The 17,096-nt window shown below is 42.1% G+C and overlaps 1 protein-coding gene across 3 annotated transcripts in view; it reads right to left on the minus strand.

Annotated features, from left to right (window-relative positions):
* itga7 (integrin, alpha 7) overlaps positions 1-17,096 on the minus strand; it is a 38,536-nt gene that overhangs the window by 12,901 nt on the left and 8,539 nt on the right. For 2 of the 3 annotated variants that reach the window (XR_003984418.1, XM_030420940.1), the window contains exons 2-9: positions 8,769-8,896; positions 8,068-8,147; positions 7,611-7,866; positions 5,703-5,834; positions 1,207-1,414; positions 428-624; positions 229-317; positions 8-135 (exon numbers count right to left, since the gene is read on the minus strand). Coding sequence is in view for 2 of the 3 variants with exons in the window: in XM_030420940.1 (XP_030276800.1) it covers positions 8-135; positions 229-317; positions 428-624; positions 1,207-1,414; positions 5,703-5,834; positions 7,611-7,866; positions 8,068-8,147; positions 8,769-8,896 (1,218 nt within the window). In the remaining variant the exon portion in view is untranslated. Of the gene's footprint in view, positions 1-7; positions 136-228; positions 318-427; positions 625-1,206; positions 1,415-4,914; positions 5,023-5,702; positions 5,835-7,610; positions 7,867-8,067; positions 8,148-8,768; positions 8,897-17,096 lie in introns of all 3 variants that reach the window. The other variant, XM_030420941.1, reaches the window with a different exon arrangement.

A 17,096-nucleotide genomic window follows, 5' to 3' on the forward strand; every position in this document is an offset into this window, starting at 1 on the left:
ATCTCACCTGAACAGAACCACTGAGTCATTAAGAGAGCCCACTGCGAGGTCTGGGTACTGGTTATTATCAATATCCAAACCACCTGAGATGGAGTATCCAAAACGTCTCACGTCAAAGTCACGACCATCCAGCACCTGCAGGGACAGGAAACACAGATAAGGCTTCATGCATTTCAGACACATACAGCTCCTCAACTGTTGTTTAGGAGCCGAGCAGGTTTGACTCACCTGAGCAGGTTTGGTTTCAATTCCAGAATCTGAACCTCTGTAGATGAAAACTTTGCCATCTCCATCAAACGGTGCCCCGACAGCGATATCTGCACGGATGTAGAAAAGTGAAACCGAGTTAAAGAGATCTACAACAGTGACAGCAGTACAATCAGTGTGCCAGAGCAGCCTTAAGGTCATGGCTCAGTGTTGCTCTCACCGCCGTATCCGTCCTGGTCCAGATCTCCGATGTTGCTGACCGTCATTCCAAACATGGAGTCGTAGGTCCCATTGAGACGGATCGGCCGAGCCTGATCGTCCCAGTGGCCGAAGGGGTTCAGGTACACGTACACGGCCCCGCCGATCTCTGCTTTACGGTCGAAGAAATTAGGAGCTCCAACGATCAGATCTGTCCAGCTGGGAACAGAAACACAGACAGAGAATTGAAGAAATATTTTAAGGAAATGATAAAATACTGAAGTTAGTTTTGATAGCCCCTTACTTTTGAAAATCAGTCCCTCTCATTCCGAGTCACCCTCTTTACTTCATTTTTTTTTCACTAACTTCTTCTCTACTACACTTCAGAGGCAAATATTGTATTTTTTGGGGGGTGTTTGTTTTCCTCTGTGAGATTGTCCAACTGTAAAATATATCGTCAATTTATAAGATATGTATTGTCATGTATTAAACGATAAAGCACTTAAATTAGCTCCAACTCAAACAGCCACTATAACGCGCTGTAATATGTGAATTCATCTATAATTACTCTATATTATGGAAATATCCAACTGATGGGGCCCGTTGTGCCAAATGTGTTGTTTTACTTCTGAAATTGTGGACAGTATTTATGCATTTCTAGTAAAATCGAAGTAAATTTGTGAATTCTGGACTGGCTTGTAATGAAGTATTTTTACACTGTAGTATTTCTGCTTGATCTCAATGAACCTAATATTTCTTCCACCATCATCTACATCATGATCGTGGAGACTGACTCCTCACCCATCCCTGTTCAGATCCGTCGTAGCCACAGAGTACCCAAACGAAGACGCCAGCTCCTCCCCCCAGAAGATGTGCTGCGGCACCAGCCGGTACACGTTGTCTTTCCTCAGCAGCACCACAGCCCCCGTGTGATTGGCCCGAGGTGCACCCGCCACGAAAGTCAGCTCCCCGAGGCTCATTATCCCCATGGCCGAGTCAACGGAAAACCCTAGAAGAAGAAGGAGCCAGGATGAAGGGGGAAGAGAGGGTCAGGGGTTAGTATTGACCATGGGGCTCAGAGGCTCGCCTCCTCTCAGTGTAGCATGTTCTGCTCATCTTGTTACTAATGAAATGTGTGCCTTGAGTGACTATTGATTATATGTCAGACTCATGATGGGTGTAAATGTCCCGTGTGCTGTGTTCGCTGGCGGAAGACGATGGTCGTGACGCTAACAGAGGGAGATGTATGGAGCTTCACCTAATGTCTCGTGAGATTCATGATGCTGCTGCTCTGCATCAGCTGCCTCCAGTGAAGGCAGTGTGTATACACAGTGGGCGGACGTTAATCAGATTTATAACCCAACACAACTCCTCTTTTGTGTGAATTTGCATTGTGTATGTGTGTGTGTGTGTGTGTGTGTGTGTGTAGGAATGTGAGGATGCATATAAATCAGGTAGAGCAAAGGAGAGAACAAGTGGAGGGGGGAGGTGTGTGTGTGTGTGTGCGTGTGTGTGTGTGCGTGCGTTTGCTTCATAACAAGAGGTTTTACAATCAAGCCGTGAAAAGTAGCACATCGTATCAAACATTTCACCTGAACAGAAGCAACCACATGCATTTGCTCTGCCAGATCTCAAACCATGCAGGGGGTTGTGTGTGTGTGAGGAGGGAGGGTCATTTTGTTAGACCTGAGCAAACATGCAGAGGGAGACGACAACAGAGACAAACACTGGACAGCTCCATGGTGGCAGGTGTGGAATGCAACAGTCTGCAACCGCAGGTCCTGTAAAAACCAACGGACGGAGACAAAAGGTGCCACTTTTTCCACACAGGGTGGCTTTTAACACACAGGCTGCTACAAGGTCGTCTCTATTAAACTAAACGGGGAGTGGAAGCTTAAAGCAGCATAAGTTTTTAAAAAGAGTCCCTGAGACTACACTGTCATTCCAGCTCACACTTCTATATTACGGTGAAATTGCACGTATACATATTTTTTGTGTATACACAGTCCTGCATATCTTCATTGAGCTGTACATATAATGTTGTCCTATGTTTAATATTCTTCTCTATTTTGGCCTAACGCCTGTTTTGTTGTTTTATTCTATACTCATCTATAGTATTTGAACTGTTTATACATTTTCTGTGTGTGAATCATGGAAAGGGCTACAACTGCAACTCTTTGTGTAATCGTGATTTGTATAATGACAACAAAGCAAATTACACATTTGGAGTGTATGAAGTTAACTTCATACACTCCAAAAGTGTAATTTGCCTAAAACAGTGACTTTAGGTCTTTTCATGTGAATTTTCTATATAACTCTATTAGATAAGTTCAGTGGAAAGTGTCACAGTTAATACAACATTTTTTCTATAATTTTGAGTAAATGTGACCGAAATAAATAACTTTTTTCAGTTCTAACGTACACTGTAAGAAACTGACAAGGTGATCTTACTAACAAAAATCAAGTGAATCAATTGCCTTAAAATTACAGAGTAGACTGTTAAACTGAAGTTTACGAAGTCTTTTTGAGGGTTACTAATTTTGTTTAAGTAAAGTCAACCTTATGTAATTCACAGTCTGTAAAGTTAAGGGGAACTTCTACATGATAATGTGTTCTCAAGTGTTTATTATTGAGGTGTTTTGCATAAAAGTAATTCATTTCAAATATTCTGTCTCCCGTAATAAATCACATGTTCAGTTATTTAATTCACTCACATTGACTCAACACTTTTCCATTTTCTTTCTTTTTTTTTGTTTGTTTTACACCGTGATCTTGATTTCTAATTTTTATCAAACTCTTATGTGCAATTAAAATAAAATTATTAAAAGGTGTTGTGTTGTTCTTGCTGTTTTCTTTCTTTAATTTTTAGACAAGCTGAACAAGATAAAGTCAGGGTTACAGATAATGAGCACTACTGCTGTTCTTACCTGAGCTGTATGTGTGATATATATTACAGGAGCAGACAGCATTTTCTTTTACAGTGACTGTTCCGCTTGGATGTGGCATCAAGCGTCCAGAAAACTTAGCTTTGACAAAACACCCTGCAATAAAGAGATCTGTTCTGTTCTCTGTGATGGGGATTGACTCTGCCTTGAAGGAGGTAAACAGGACATATGCTTGTCAAAAAGTATTTTCTATAATAATCAGGAAAAAACAGCGCTGCCTCTTATAATTTTAGTAGGCATGCAAAGGTGCGGCATATCATCTGGTTAGGATCAATGGAAGCATAAATGAAGGCTAAAAGGTCATGTGGGAATTAGTGTTGTCAAGGAGACGGCTCAATATGGAGAGCGGGAGGGTGAGCAGGCTCGGAGGTATGTGAATGAAGAGATTTACGGCAGATCCACACGCTTAGTGAAAAGTAATAACTGGAACATCATAATAATAGATTAGGTCCTGTTAAGGAGAAAATGGGCTGTTATGGAAACTAAATACGAAGAGATTCATACCATTATCACAATCATGATCTTTTCTTCAAAAATAAATATACGAACTTGAGGTCAACCATTCTGGTTCAAACGGAAATATCTGAACAACTTCTTAAACTATCACCGTGATTATACAGACAATCATGGTCGCCAGAGGATTGATCCTGTTGACTTTAGTGATCCCTGAGTTTTCCTCTCGCGCAAACAGCAGGTCAAAGTTTTTACTGATCCGGTGAAAATTTCTCTTCATCTTCGTGATGGATTGGAACACAGTTTGGGTCAAACATTCATGGTCCCCAGAGGATACAGTCTAATTTCACAAGTTAACTGCTCCTCCAGCGCCACCGCGTTGTTGACATTTGTGGTTTTGAATAAAAGTAAATATGCAGACTCATCAGGTCAACACTTTATGACCAAATACCTGCAAAATTGATGACACTCCCATCAGCCTCACTGCACTTGTGTTTAGCGCTAATTAACAAACGTTAGCACGCTAAGATGCTGAACTAAGATAGTTAACATGGTTAACAATATAGCCGCTAAACATCATCATCATGAGCATGTTAGCAATACTGACGTTAGCATTTAGCTAAGTAGCCTAGAGCCTCACAGAGCTACTAGCGTGGCTGAAGACATTTGTTAGTTAAACCTTTAATCAGTAAAATTATTAAGTTAGATTACAACAACTACGAAGAAAAAACACCACCTGGAAAGCTTCAAACCGACACACACACACATGCAGACTGACTCAACACACTTCAGACAGATATCTACGGACAGGACAGACAAACAACCGGCTGCTTCTCAAAGAGACAACCATCTCCTTACCACCAATCAAAAGCAAAAGTTCTGTCAAATTAAATCACAATTTTACAAAAATATATATAAAGTTTCAGATGGCTGTCTCTTTAGAACAGTAAAGGCGATACAGTCCCACGTATTACATAGATACACTAAGAATCTATACGTAGACACAAAATTAGCAGAAAGGATTAAGACGAAGACGGAGAAGAGGGTAAGACTACTTCCACTACAAGCCCAAGTCCGGTCCAAACAAAAAGAACACCTCACGCCTACAAACCTAAGTAGCTATTATGAGCTACATCCTCAAACGGTGTGGGCCGGCTGGAGGGCTCCAGAGTTTTGTACAGCAGTGCATCTTCAACGGGGCTAGCCATGAACAAGAGCCCTGCGGCCCGAGAAGGGGATAGAAAGAGAGAAAGAGCGACAGAGGGAGGAGTGTGGGAGGGAGTGATGGGGTGGTGGAATGGTGGAGGGGATAAAGAGAGTGAAAAGAGAGGAAAAAAGGGGAGAGGGAGGTGAAGGTGAGACAGGCTGTGATTGATTGGTGTTTTGTCTTTTTGTGGTGCCGCGGTGGTGTTTCCCTTCAACGCCACCGGGTACCTGGGGGAGAGACGACGTTTCAGGCTCAGACTGGGTAAGGCCGCCCTCTTCTGTCATGTTTTCCTGAACTTTCTTTTTAGAGGAGGATGGAATGAGGATAGGTCATTGCTGTTGTTTTGGTATATATTTCGATGGGTTCGTCCAAGAAAGGGAGAGGCTAAACTGGCATCCTAAGGGCTCCATGTCAGGCCACAATGAGCTCTGGACATTTCTCACCATCCTCCCACCCATATTCACATGGGAAAGTGTTCAAAAAATGAGGTGGAGTCATAATGAGGTTGCTGTGAGTCACACACAGATAGGCTCATCAAGAAATACTCCACACAAGGAATGACCAGTCACAGGGAGTTTGCTACTGTTATTAGCGGCTGTCAGGTCCAGTCTGAGCCCCCAGTGTCGCCCTCCCCCGGCCCTCTCTTTCTCTCCTGTGCACGGGCAGCAGTGAGCAGGGAGGGCAGATCCTACCCAGGTAACTGTGGTAGGGCACAGGGATGAGCCGGGCATTAAGCTGTTTCTGATCTGCCACCTCGTAGGGTCCGTCGTCATAGAGACCGAGGTCGAGCAGAGTCTGGTTTAGGAGCTGGACGCGCATCTCACCTGGAATGGAAACAGGTGAGGGCCACAGCAGAAATAACGAGAAAACACTAACACACTTTCACACACAGCAGACATCAGAATACAAATACATATTATGTGTACACAGACGCACAAGTTCCAAACCTGTACTACATACATTACAGTATTCTGTTTCAGGAGTGAATAAACAAAACAAAGGGGGGCAAGTGGTTTGGACATAAAAGCTCAGATGAAAAAAAACATGATTTAAACAAATCTTCAACGTATTAAAAACCTAATGGTGAGACCAAAGGTGGCCAGAGTAAATTTATTAGCGTGGATACGTAATGCTACATATGCAGATATTACATTATAGAGTATGCTGATAACATCTATTATCCAATGAACAGGCTGTCGTAGGCTGCTGCTAAGCCTTAGTACAGGCAACTGTACATATAAGGTCCTGGTTTCACAGCAGATTCAGCAGTGGCCTGTTTCAACTGCAAAGCATTTGTTCACATTTGTTAGTTTATATTTCTTGCTGCAAGTTATTTTCAGAACATTTTTAACAAATTGCGCTCCAGAGAATGATGGGGACCAAACTGACTATTTCAAAAAGTTGTTTGGACATGTCCCCCCTCAAAAAAATCAACAAACTTTACCATTTTATACTAACAGGCAATTATATAATACAACATTGGATCTCGGTCAAACTGCGACTTTGCAAGACAATCCAGGATAAACAGAAAAGTGTTGTCTTTCTTTTAATTTAATTACCCTTTTGTTTTTTGTCGAGCTATCTCACCACATTTATTCAAAATCAATCCCCATGTACACTCTCTTTGTATGTACACGAATATGCTCAAAATTTGCTTCGCACACACTCACAAATGAGACATCACACTTTCTATACATCCAAACACATTCTATGTAGCGGATACAGTGGAAACAACCCTGCAGGTTTCATAAAAATGACATTCAGTAGAATCAGAAAACATCAAATGCATCCGCCAGACAAAATGTAGACCTGTAATTCAATGTTTTAAAATGTGAATTGCATGAATTAAGATTATCATGCAGTATATTGATCCAAATGAAACCACATCTCGTGTGGCAGACTGTGACAATACCAATACTCCACGACTGCATCAGATGAATCTCAGTGCTTTCTTTGATTTAACGCTCACCACCGCTGCTGCTCTGCATAATTTCTTTGTCCAATCATGAGATTGGTTTATAAATCAATTGGATTTTTTTTTTTTTTTTTTAGCCCTAAAAGGATTGATATGTTAATCGTACTGTTTTGTTCCGATTAGACAGTTTACATTGATTGGCTCTTTCCTCCAGCTCACATTAGTCATGATTATATTTCTTCTAATATTTCTTTGTAACCACTGTAAAAGGTAACAGGACTCAATAATGAACATCATTCTTAAATAAACATTTTGTGCTTTGTAACAGTGTGGATATAATGAGGTCAGGGTTATAAATAAAAACTAGGGAATATAATTGGAAAACATCTTCAACATGTCCTTATTTGTTTTATCTGTTTTTGTCTGTTTTACTTACTGTGTAAAACCAAAAACCATACAACACGGATTTTCCTCAGGCAGCTTTAAAAATGTCTAAAACATTTGACATCCTTTTGCTTGTGAGCTTGTTGCTGCCACCTGGTGTCATAAAAATCATCTATCTATGCATCTATAAAACTGCAACATCACATTGGTGAACATCTCCTTCATAAAATGTCTGCGTAATGGCATTTTCACCGATTTATTTCCATAATCCAGCCTCCCGGAGGTCAGTCGGACACCTTACCTTTCCAGTTATATGTTCCCGGAGCCCCAAACAGAATGAAGTTGTTGTCTGGGGTGAAACTGACGGACAGGCCCTGCTGACAGAAGCCGAACTGTTCGTGTCCCTGCGGCCGACCCTCGCAGAACTTCCACTCCCCTCCGTCCAGGTCATCTCGCTCTGTCAGGTCCTCGCTCAGGACGTAGCAGCGTCCGATGGGGTCGCGAGTCTCTGAAGGTTTACCAACGCGCTGCCTGAGCTCGTACAGGTGAGCACAGGTCTGGAGTGGGAGAGGACATGGGGTGAGAGTATTAGTTGTTATAATTTATGTTGTTTTAGATAAGAAATGACTTATTAATTTATTACAGCATGACCCTCTCAATAAAGACTGAACATGAACAACATTTTTATAATAAGACAGGATGGACCTCCCTGTAGCTTCCTGCCCTGATGCATTTACAGGATGTGGGTCTTTACTTACCACCACCTTCCCTCCGATCCCCTGACTCTTGACAGTGACTCCCAGCCACTGGTTGTCTTTGTTCTCTCTCTTCAGACTCACTGAGGGGAAACACAGAAGGAAATGGCAATCATAACAGTTTCCATGTTGTAAACCAATTAGGATATGAGCCACAGAAAGCACACAGCAGTTGGTGATTCAAGCTCAAATTCAAGTTTTCCTCTCATGCAATGCAAGTGAGAGGGCAACCGAGTTGCTCGCAGCAACCAAATTGATGTAGAAAAACTTGTTCTGATGTTAGGAAGTAGTCAGAGGTGGAAGAAAGAGGTGACAATAATCTCAAAAGTCAAGAAAAGAAAGCAAAGGGAGTCTTTTTTGACCGAAAAGTCTCTCCTGTCGACAAACTAGGGCTGCAGCAACAATTAATTCTCATTATCAATACATTTTACTTTTCAAGTGACAGTAATTATTTGGTTAAGAAAAGGTCAGAAATTAGTAGAAAATTCCCATCACTGCTTGTATTGACTAAGTTGGCCTGCTTAAAAAGGTTGTCTTGTCAGAGCATCAGCTGAAAACCAAATGTACATTTAAAAAGCAGAAACACGTCAATTCTATGCATTTTCGGTTGTAAATTGATTAGTCAATTATCAAAATTGTTGCTAATTCAACTGGCAGGAAATTGCCGCCACCAATCAATTCAGCTCAACTACAGAGACACTCACCTTCTCCATCAATATCCACCCTCTCACAGTCGTACTCCTCCGGGGTGATCGGACACCTGAACAAGGCTCCTGGCCGAGTGCCCCGCAAATGGCCCTGCCCCGCTGCCTGTGGCGCCCCCACGAGGATCCTGGAGGAACATCAATCACATTTCATTACATTGCCCCGTACCAAAGATTGCGGATTCACAGGATGCGCGTCATAGGACAGAAACTAAGATGTTTTGTATCTGGTGGCAGGGTCATCACCTGTTTGCACATCATCTAACACGTGATGGGTGAGAAATTTCACACAATAGCCTCAGCCGACCTCAGCCACCATTACTGTTGAGCACTAACACCTGCAGCTCAAGCAAAACTATTCAACTCCTGCTGAGACCACCAACAGTTAAACATGCTGGTCACGTTATCTTGACTTCAAGCTGAATAAAAACAGCTCTGCAGAGTCTGCACATACTGTATCTTGTTTCTACTAGCATCTCACAAATCATCATCATCGTTATCAAGGCGAGGAAAAGGTTTTATTCTCAGTGAGGTGGTTGCTGATATTTTGGGGCCAGTGTCACTGCCCTCTGCCTTATTAGGAGCGGCTGATTCGGGCGAGGATGCTATTTAAAAACCGAACGTTGAGCCACATTCCAACCAACACCGTCAGCCGTGGCATAGGCACGGAGGCGAGACGTGGAGAAACAGAGGCCGGGGAGAATAAAGAGCTGATTGTGACATGAAGAGAAGATAAAAGTGAGGTGGATCATCCTTAAAGTGGGTGCCACAGAACGCGCAGTTACAATGCACACATATGATTATAATGTTGATGCTGGCAAACGAAAAAAAATCTTGGCTCAAATGACTTCACTGCACTGCGTGTGTAAAACGTTCCCATCAGCAGCACCCCCCTCATATCTACCTTGTTATGTACACACTTAAATTAGAGCTATCACCGTGGAAGTATTTTGCCTCTAAATATAATGTAGCAAGCTGATAGCACCTCATGAAGCATGCACAGACAAACAGACAGAGAAGTAACTGTCTGAGTGGTCGCAGACACTTCAGACAATCAGCCAACAACTCCTCAGACTGATCTAGATAAGTTCCTAGATGATTGAGATTGTTGTCTAGTACAATCCATTTGGTTGTATACGTGCCTACTTTAGCAACTCTATTCTTTTTTAGTTACATCTGTTAAGTATGTAATTTGGTGATGCCAGAGTGTTGATCTTAAGAATAATGTGTCTTCAGAGCAATGGCCTTTCGTGATAACAGAGACAAAGGGGCTCTTGGTCAAATGGGAAATTTTCGGACTATTGGGGCTAATTAAAAATCTGCACCCTGAAGACTACAATTCCTTATGAGCCTACGTGGAAAATACTAAATTTGACCCACCTGTAGGCAGCTAATGTATTGTAATATTAGCATGTTACTACTACAACTGTAGCATCAGAATAAGCATTCAGCCTAATGTGGCTAAAGGACATGGATAGAGACCAAATCAATGAAACGTTGCGCAGTCACTTCATGGTAGACTTAGTATTTTCAGCTATAGGTCAGCTTTACTATTTAAAGATATAGCCTTTAGTATGATTTTCCAACCTATCAGATGTTTCTGCTGTGCTTATTTCATGTATTTGTTGCTTCGCCAGCATCTTTGATATCTAGATGGGGCCATGCATGCATGTTATCATGGCAGCATCTGTGTTAGCATTTAATGCAGCTTAGAGACATGGACATAAAGATAGACATGTACATATCAACAGCTAACAACTTATAATTAGCATGTTAACATGCTAACTGGCTGCAGCGCTAACCATTAACAGCACTATCACAGGCAAAATTTTACCATGTGCTAATGTAGAACCATTTGTCACCTCAGCAACATGTACATTACTGTGATTTGTTCTTATACTGTACCCTGTGCAAAACATTAGTTAGTGTTAGCATAGTTTCGATGTAGCCTAGCCTACATCTAATCTAACTGCAAGCAGGTTCTTAGAAAAGGTCTAAGAGGTACAAAAGTTTATTATCCTGAGGGTGAAGAGCTTTATAAAGTCGTGGGGCTAATGGTTATAAGATGTTAAAACAGAGAAAATATGGTTTGAAGGTGATGGGAAATTGGAGTGTCAACCATGTTGGACCAGACTGTTGCACATCTTACTCATTTTCATTTTTCATGACGGCAGCTGCCACTGTGACTCAACATCTTTTCTTCTACTGCAGGAAACGTTTGTCCTCACTTTTGTCTCAGCCTTGATAAACCATACACACACATGCATACAGTTGCCTTCACAGGACACACGGGACCTGCCACTGATATCGCCCAGACTGCCAGACAGCTCTACCTTCTATTTTCTGCTCCTGCCTTCTCTTCCCTGACGACTGCTTCTGTTCAAGTGCAGCCGGGCATGCCTCGGGAATGATTCCCCTCACCTTAATGAGTGAGAAGTCCAAACAGCCACCCAAAGCCGAGGCAACTCGTGTGAAATAATGACCGCTACACATCACTGGTGGTCCACTCGCGAGGGAGCCCAACCAAACAGCGTTAAGACAACTCAAACGTGTGTTAAACTAAAGGGATTTGATAAAGAGGAAGGACGTATCGCTAAGAAAGACCTGATAAGTGATAAGATCTGATCCCTCTTATAGCTCCACATTCCAGGGAGCTCTGGTTTATGTTTAAAAGTGGAGGTGATACGTCTCTCTCTCCACCAGCATGTGCAGATCCACAGCAGGCAGGTGTTAGGGTATAAGGTGGGAGGTCTTGTTAAGCTGTTATACCGCCAGTATTTGGATAAGAGAGTTGAATGGATCCCAAAACCGTTCACATGCCTAAAACACAATATTCAGCAAACCCCGATGGATTCAAATCATTCTTCATGAGAAAACACCTCAGAGGACATTCAGTATATCCAGCAGTGACACAAAAAACTAAATGATTTAGGGCCCCAAACCATCTTTGACCAAAAAGCTGCATAAAATAAGCAACATGTGACACGTGAGGCTCCAGCCCCTCATTCAATACTTAGTTGAGTGTGTTTTTTGTCTGGAACAATGTGTTAGACAAAACAAGAAATTTGAACATGTAATTTTTTACTTTTTTTTTAACATTTCAGGCCAAACCGTTGAATTTTAACCCAGACCATGATTTTTCCATTGTACTAACCAAGTAGACTTTGTACCTAACGAGACTTTAAAGGTCCTATATGTAAGAGAAGTTGATTTTTGATTTTTGTCCCATTTCCAACTTGTCGAATACTGACGCCGCGGGATGGCAGCCGACGTGACCTACAATCCTAAAGCGCCAGTATTTGACAAGTTGGGAATGGGATTTCAAAATAGACATTTTTTACAAATAGGACCTTTCACTAATCAGTGAAGAAGTAGCAAAAGTAAAATTGTTGCAGCCCTATTTGAGACCAATATTTCTCTTATTCCCATTGAAATGCACATTTGTGAGAGATATATAAAAAAAATGTATTTAAGAAAACAAGGAGGTGTTGTCCGGGTGTCCTCAACAGTCATTAGAGCCGTGAACATTTTATGTGTGAAACTATTTGAACGACTTAAAGTGACTGAGTCAGTCAGAGGTGAGTAACGCCCGACATACAGACAGGCACACATGTACCAAATCTGACACAGATAAAATGTCACGGCTGAGTGAGTAATGGTTTCATTTGTTTGCCCTTTACCCACTTCTGAGCTCACCTCATTGTTCAGGATTGAGTCAGACATTATGATCATGCTCTCCACTGCCAAGCTCATCTTTCAGTAAACCCACATTTGACATGGAGTGTGTGTGTGTAATATGAGTGGTTTTGGGTATGTTGTTGCTGCTGCACACTGGGACAGGAGGAGATATCAGGGTGCTGAGCGTGACGGTGACGCTGTCTAGTGGAATACCGACGTAAACCCAGACGCCACAGAGCCGACACCAGCATAACTGAAGTGTGTGTGTGTGTGTGTGTGTGTGTGTGTGTGTGTGTGTGTGTGTGTGTGTAGGTGTGTGTGTGCGTGTGTGTGTGTAGGTGTGTGTGTGTGTGTGTGTGTGTGTGTATGTGTACATTGCAAGGTTGTATACACAGATTAGATAATGCACCTGGGGCCCCCCTGCACCAGTGATCCAATTGAAAAACTGATTAAAACAAAACTAAGAGCAGTGCTAGCATCAATGTGAGGCAGCACTAAGCTCGCAAAACAAACATGTTGATGTCCAGAATGTATAATGTTTCCCATTTATAGCATCTTAGTTTAGCATGTTAGCATGCTAAAATGTGCTAATAAGCATTAAACAGAGCCAATTCTATGCAGGAATTTGGTCATACGCTAAAGGATCATAAGAATACAAATAATGACACAATGATGGTCGTATATGACGGGAGATCACCAAGGTTGGTAGAACTAGTTCCTAATTTCAAGAATGTGCATTTTAAATTTCTTGGTTATCCATCCAATTGTCAATGGAGACATCATGGATGACAGTAAAAGAAGTCAGGAGATAACATACTCAAATCGTCATCTGGGAGCTATGAGTGTCACGCAGATATTGAGATATTCTAGTCTGGACGAAAGCGGAGGGCACATGAAGCTGTCAGTCATTGTGCAATTAAGTAATTAACAACAACCAAAAAGCTTCTTTGTTTTATACATAGAGAGGAGTAAGGATCAGTCTTGGTAAAAGCAATGGCTCAAATCAACATCTTGAGCTAGGGTGCACCCCAGGCTTCAGTTCTTCTGAAATTTAGTGTTGACGTACCCTACTTTATTTGATTATTCCCATTTTCTGCTGCTTTATACTCCCACTCCACTGCGATTTGGAGGCAAATATTGTACTTTTACTCCACTACAATTACTTGATAACTTTAGTTACAAGGTTTTTTGTAGAATCAGAGCCACAGTGGTGCATTTTTAAAGGTATTCATTTCATCAGCATTTGGATTTTAGACAAAAAAAAAACACAAATTGCAATATTGGAGAAAATGCTGAATAGCAAATCTCATAAGCAGTCGACCCATAATGCACAGCGACTACATATATATAACTGTATGTATTGTTTAGGCTACTTTTGAGACCTGATACTTGAAAAAATATTATAAAATATAGTATACAACATGTGAATATATGTATACATTACTTTAGTACATTTAATATCAGATACTTTAAGACTTTTGCTCAAGTACTTTTCATATGGGTGCCTTTCACTTGTATTAAAGTAATTTTATAACACAATCTTTATTTTTATGCAAATATTTTAGACCCAATAAAACATGTGAAAGCTTTTCGAAGGAATCCATTAGTCATCATGTGGGGAGGTATTGATTGCGTGCACATGGTCCAGGATAAATGCGTTGCCGTCAACAAAACAATAACAGCGTGTTGCAACATGTTACCGAAACCTCTGAAATTCACATGCCTCTGCTTATTGGATCGAGATTTATGACCCCGTCCTCCACTGTCATAAAAATCCCCCTTGTTTTTCTAACTAATCGTCCCGGACACAAAACAGTCACACAGTAGACCCTCATTACACGACACTCATACCCATGTGCTCATTGAGGGGAGCATGTGCGCTGACCCCAAAACCCATTCTCTCTGAGCTCCTGACCATCCCTCCCCCCATCAAAACCCCATCTACACACACACACTCACACACACACACAATCCCATCTTCCTTCGCTCCTCCCCCGCTCTCATGAGTCACATCCCTGCGTACAGCTTCCCATACAGGCAAATACAGGCAGTGAGAGTAAGAGAGAAAGCCTGGACAACAATTCATCACACGTGCAACCAATATTCAGACCGCCATTCTGTCTCTACATATCCGGAAAACTGTGCAAAAAGAACAAAAACAGCTATGCCAAAGTGTGTTCATCAGTCTCTGACACCAAGGCAACCTTTAAACAGGATTAAGTCACCTAATCTGTACCCTGTTCCTCATACACTTGCAGCTTGTAAAAAACCCAAGGTAGTCAGTTTGTATGTTTTGTGCTGCAGACTGCATGCTTCTCCATGTGCCGACAAAATGCACAACTCTTGTGTTGTCTAGAAACCTTTTCAAAAACAGTTTTCATGTACTCGGTTAAGCTCAAACCGAGGCTTGGCAACAGCGGTGACAACAGTCACGTGCGTACATGCAAGACACAATCAAACCAGAAACACAAACATCTGCAGAAAGTTTTTCTTTTCCTCCGACAATTTGTGAGGTCCTGTTTTGTTTGTTTATGGAAAGAGAGGACTCGCACGCAGACCCATAAAAGGAGAAAAATCAGAGATAAATGATGCGAGCAGAGAAAGAGAAAAGAAGCAGGTCAGGTGTTAAACAGACGCCCACGCAAGCTCATGTGTAAAGAGCCTCGGTGTGACTGCACATCATCCAAACAGCACGCTTTAAGGGGACATCAGAAGACATATTTTTTAGAGCAACTCAAACTTTTTTAAAACCCAACCCTGCCCTGGAATTTTCCAGGCGTGGACCTTTGAAGACTATTAAAGTTTGTGAAATCTTGAATCACCCTAAGCATTTCCAATACGGGCCGTTTCAGTTGATCCCTCCTAATCTGTCCGCTCCCACCCGTTAACATCTGTCCGTCGGAGAGCAGCATGAGGCTGTCGCTCTATAGACAGTGGCTCTACAGGATCAGCATGGGGGCCAGGGGCTCTTTAGGCCTTCTGTTATCCTGAGGCAAGACTGTGACCTCTGACCTACACACACACACACACATACACACATACGTATGCAAAAGAAAACATGTCCAAACACGCAGACGTTAATCGAGGCATGAGTGCAGAAATGGACCTGAATATTTGTACGTTACCTCACACACACACACACACACACACACACACACACACACACACACTGGACAACAGAAGGCTGTTCAACAACTGTGTAAACTCAGGATCAACACACTAACTGCAGCCTGTCCAACAACATCCACTGTGACAATCAGTCTCATAAAAAAGAAGCCTGTCTCACAAAAACGCCGCTTTCACACCTGACCCCCAGTTTCTCCTTCCAGTTCGCCTGACGGGAAGATGACAGCTGAGAATGAGGTGACCGGGCCGTGAATCATCATGTTTTTTAACATCTCAACTCCTTGCCAAGAAGAGAGGCAGCAAAAAAAGGGTCGGGTAATGCACAATAAAGGGCAAAAAAGAGAGACAGAGACAGCTGCCAGGCCAATCAGAAAGCCCCTTTGGGATCTTGCGGTTCACTGCCCACGGATGTGACTCAACTTCCTGTTTAAACGCTTTGTTCATCAGAAGGGCAGTTTGATATGAATTTAAAAAACAAATAAAAAAACAAAAACCCTTTTACTTCTCGAGCGCTGAAGGTTTATTTCAGGAAGGAGAAGGGTACAAACATAATGCTTTTTAGAGGACGATTGTAACCCCATCCACACTTTACATGCATCTTTAACAACCCCTAAGCTCACCACCTGCCCCACCGCTGATCAATACGTGAACAGCCATTTCCAGACATAGATGGGGTAATGATTGGCCCTCAGGTCCAAAGTGTAAAGAGGAGATAACCCCAACACCATCCCCTCCACTGTTCCTTTTTATCTCCTCCTTTTCTTCGCCCCCCGTATCCGCTCATCCATCTATTGATCTGTCTACTCTAGTTGGTTCTCAAATTCTGCCTCTATATTAATTGTTCTTTCTTTCTTTCTCTCTCTTATTTTTAAGTGTGACATTTGAGTGCTCCATCCATCCATCCACCCATGGACAGGTCTATCACACACACACACACACACACACACACACACACACACACACACATTCACTAAGTGACACCTATGATAAATTTAGAGTTTGAGGTCACCTGACCTGCAAGTCATGTCCTGGAGGAAACTAGACGTGTTGTTTGTGTAAATGGGTGACAGGGCAGGACATGGAGGCAGAGGAGAAAGAAAGACATAGAGGAGGAACAGGGAGAGTGAAGCGAACAGACAACTGGAATAATCAGAACAAAGAGATGAGATGAATGAACAAAGACTGATTAATTTACTCACTTAATCACAAAACAAAGATTGAAGCGAGCAGCTCCTAATTGCATCATTTCCATTCTAGTCATATCGGCTCCTGTTCAGCTTTTCTAATCATGTCGGAGGAGATGACGGACAAGAGTGAGGCACTATAACCATGTTGTGAGAGTCTGATACTGTGGTGGCCCTCGTAGCATACCTGGGCTGAATATACATTTTTATTACCCTTCACACGAATCAGCAGGGAAATAATCTCAAACATCACAGCAGGGTTCAAGACAATAAAAGTCCTGACTACTTGTGAATCCATCGCTAAGATTGAATGCAATACTACCTACTTTCTTTGTAACTG

This window comes from Sparus aurata, chromosome 6, assembly GCF_900880675.1.
Source record: "Sparus aurata chromosome 6, fSpaAur1.1, whole genome shotgun sequence".
NCBI classification, from domain to species: domain Eukaryota; kingdom Metazoa; phylum Chordata; class Actinopteri; order Spariformes; family Sparidae; genus Sparus; species Sparus aurata.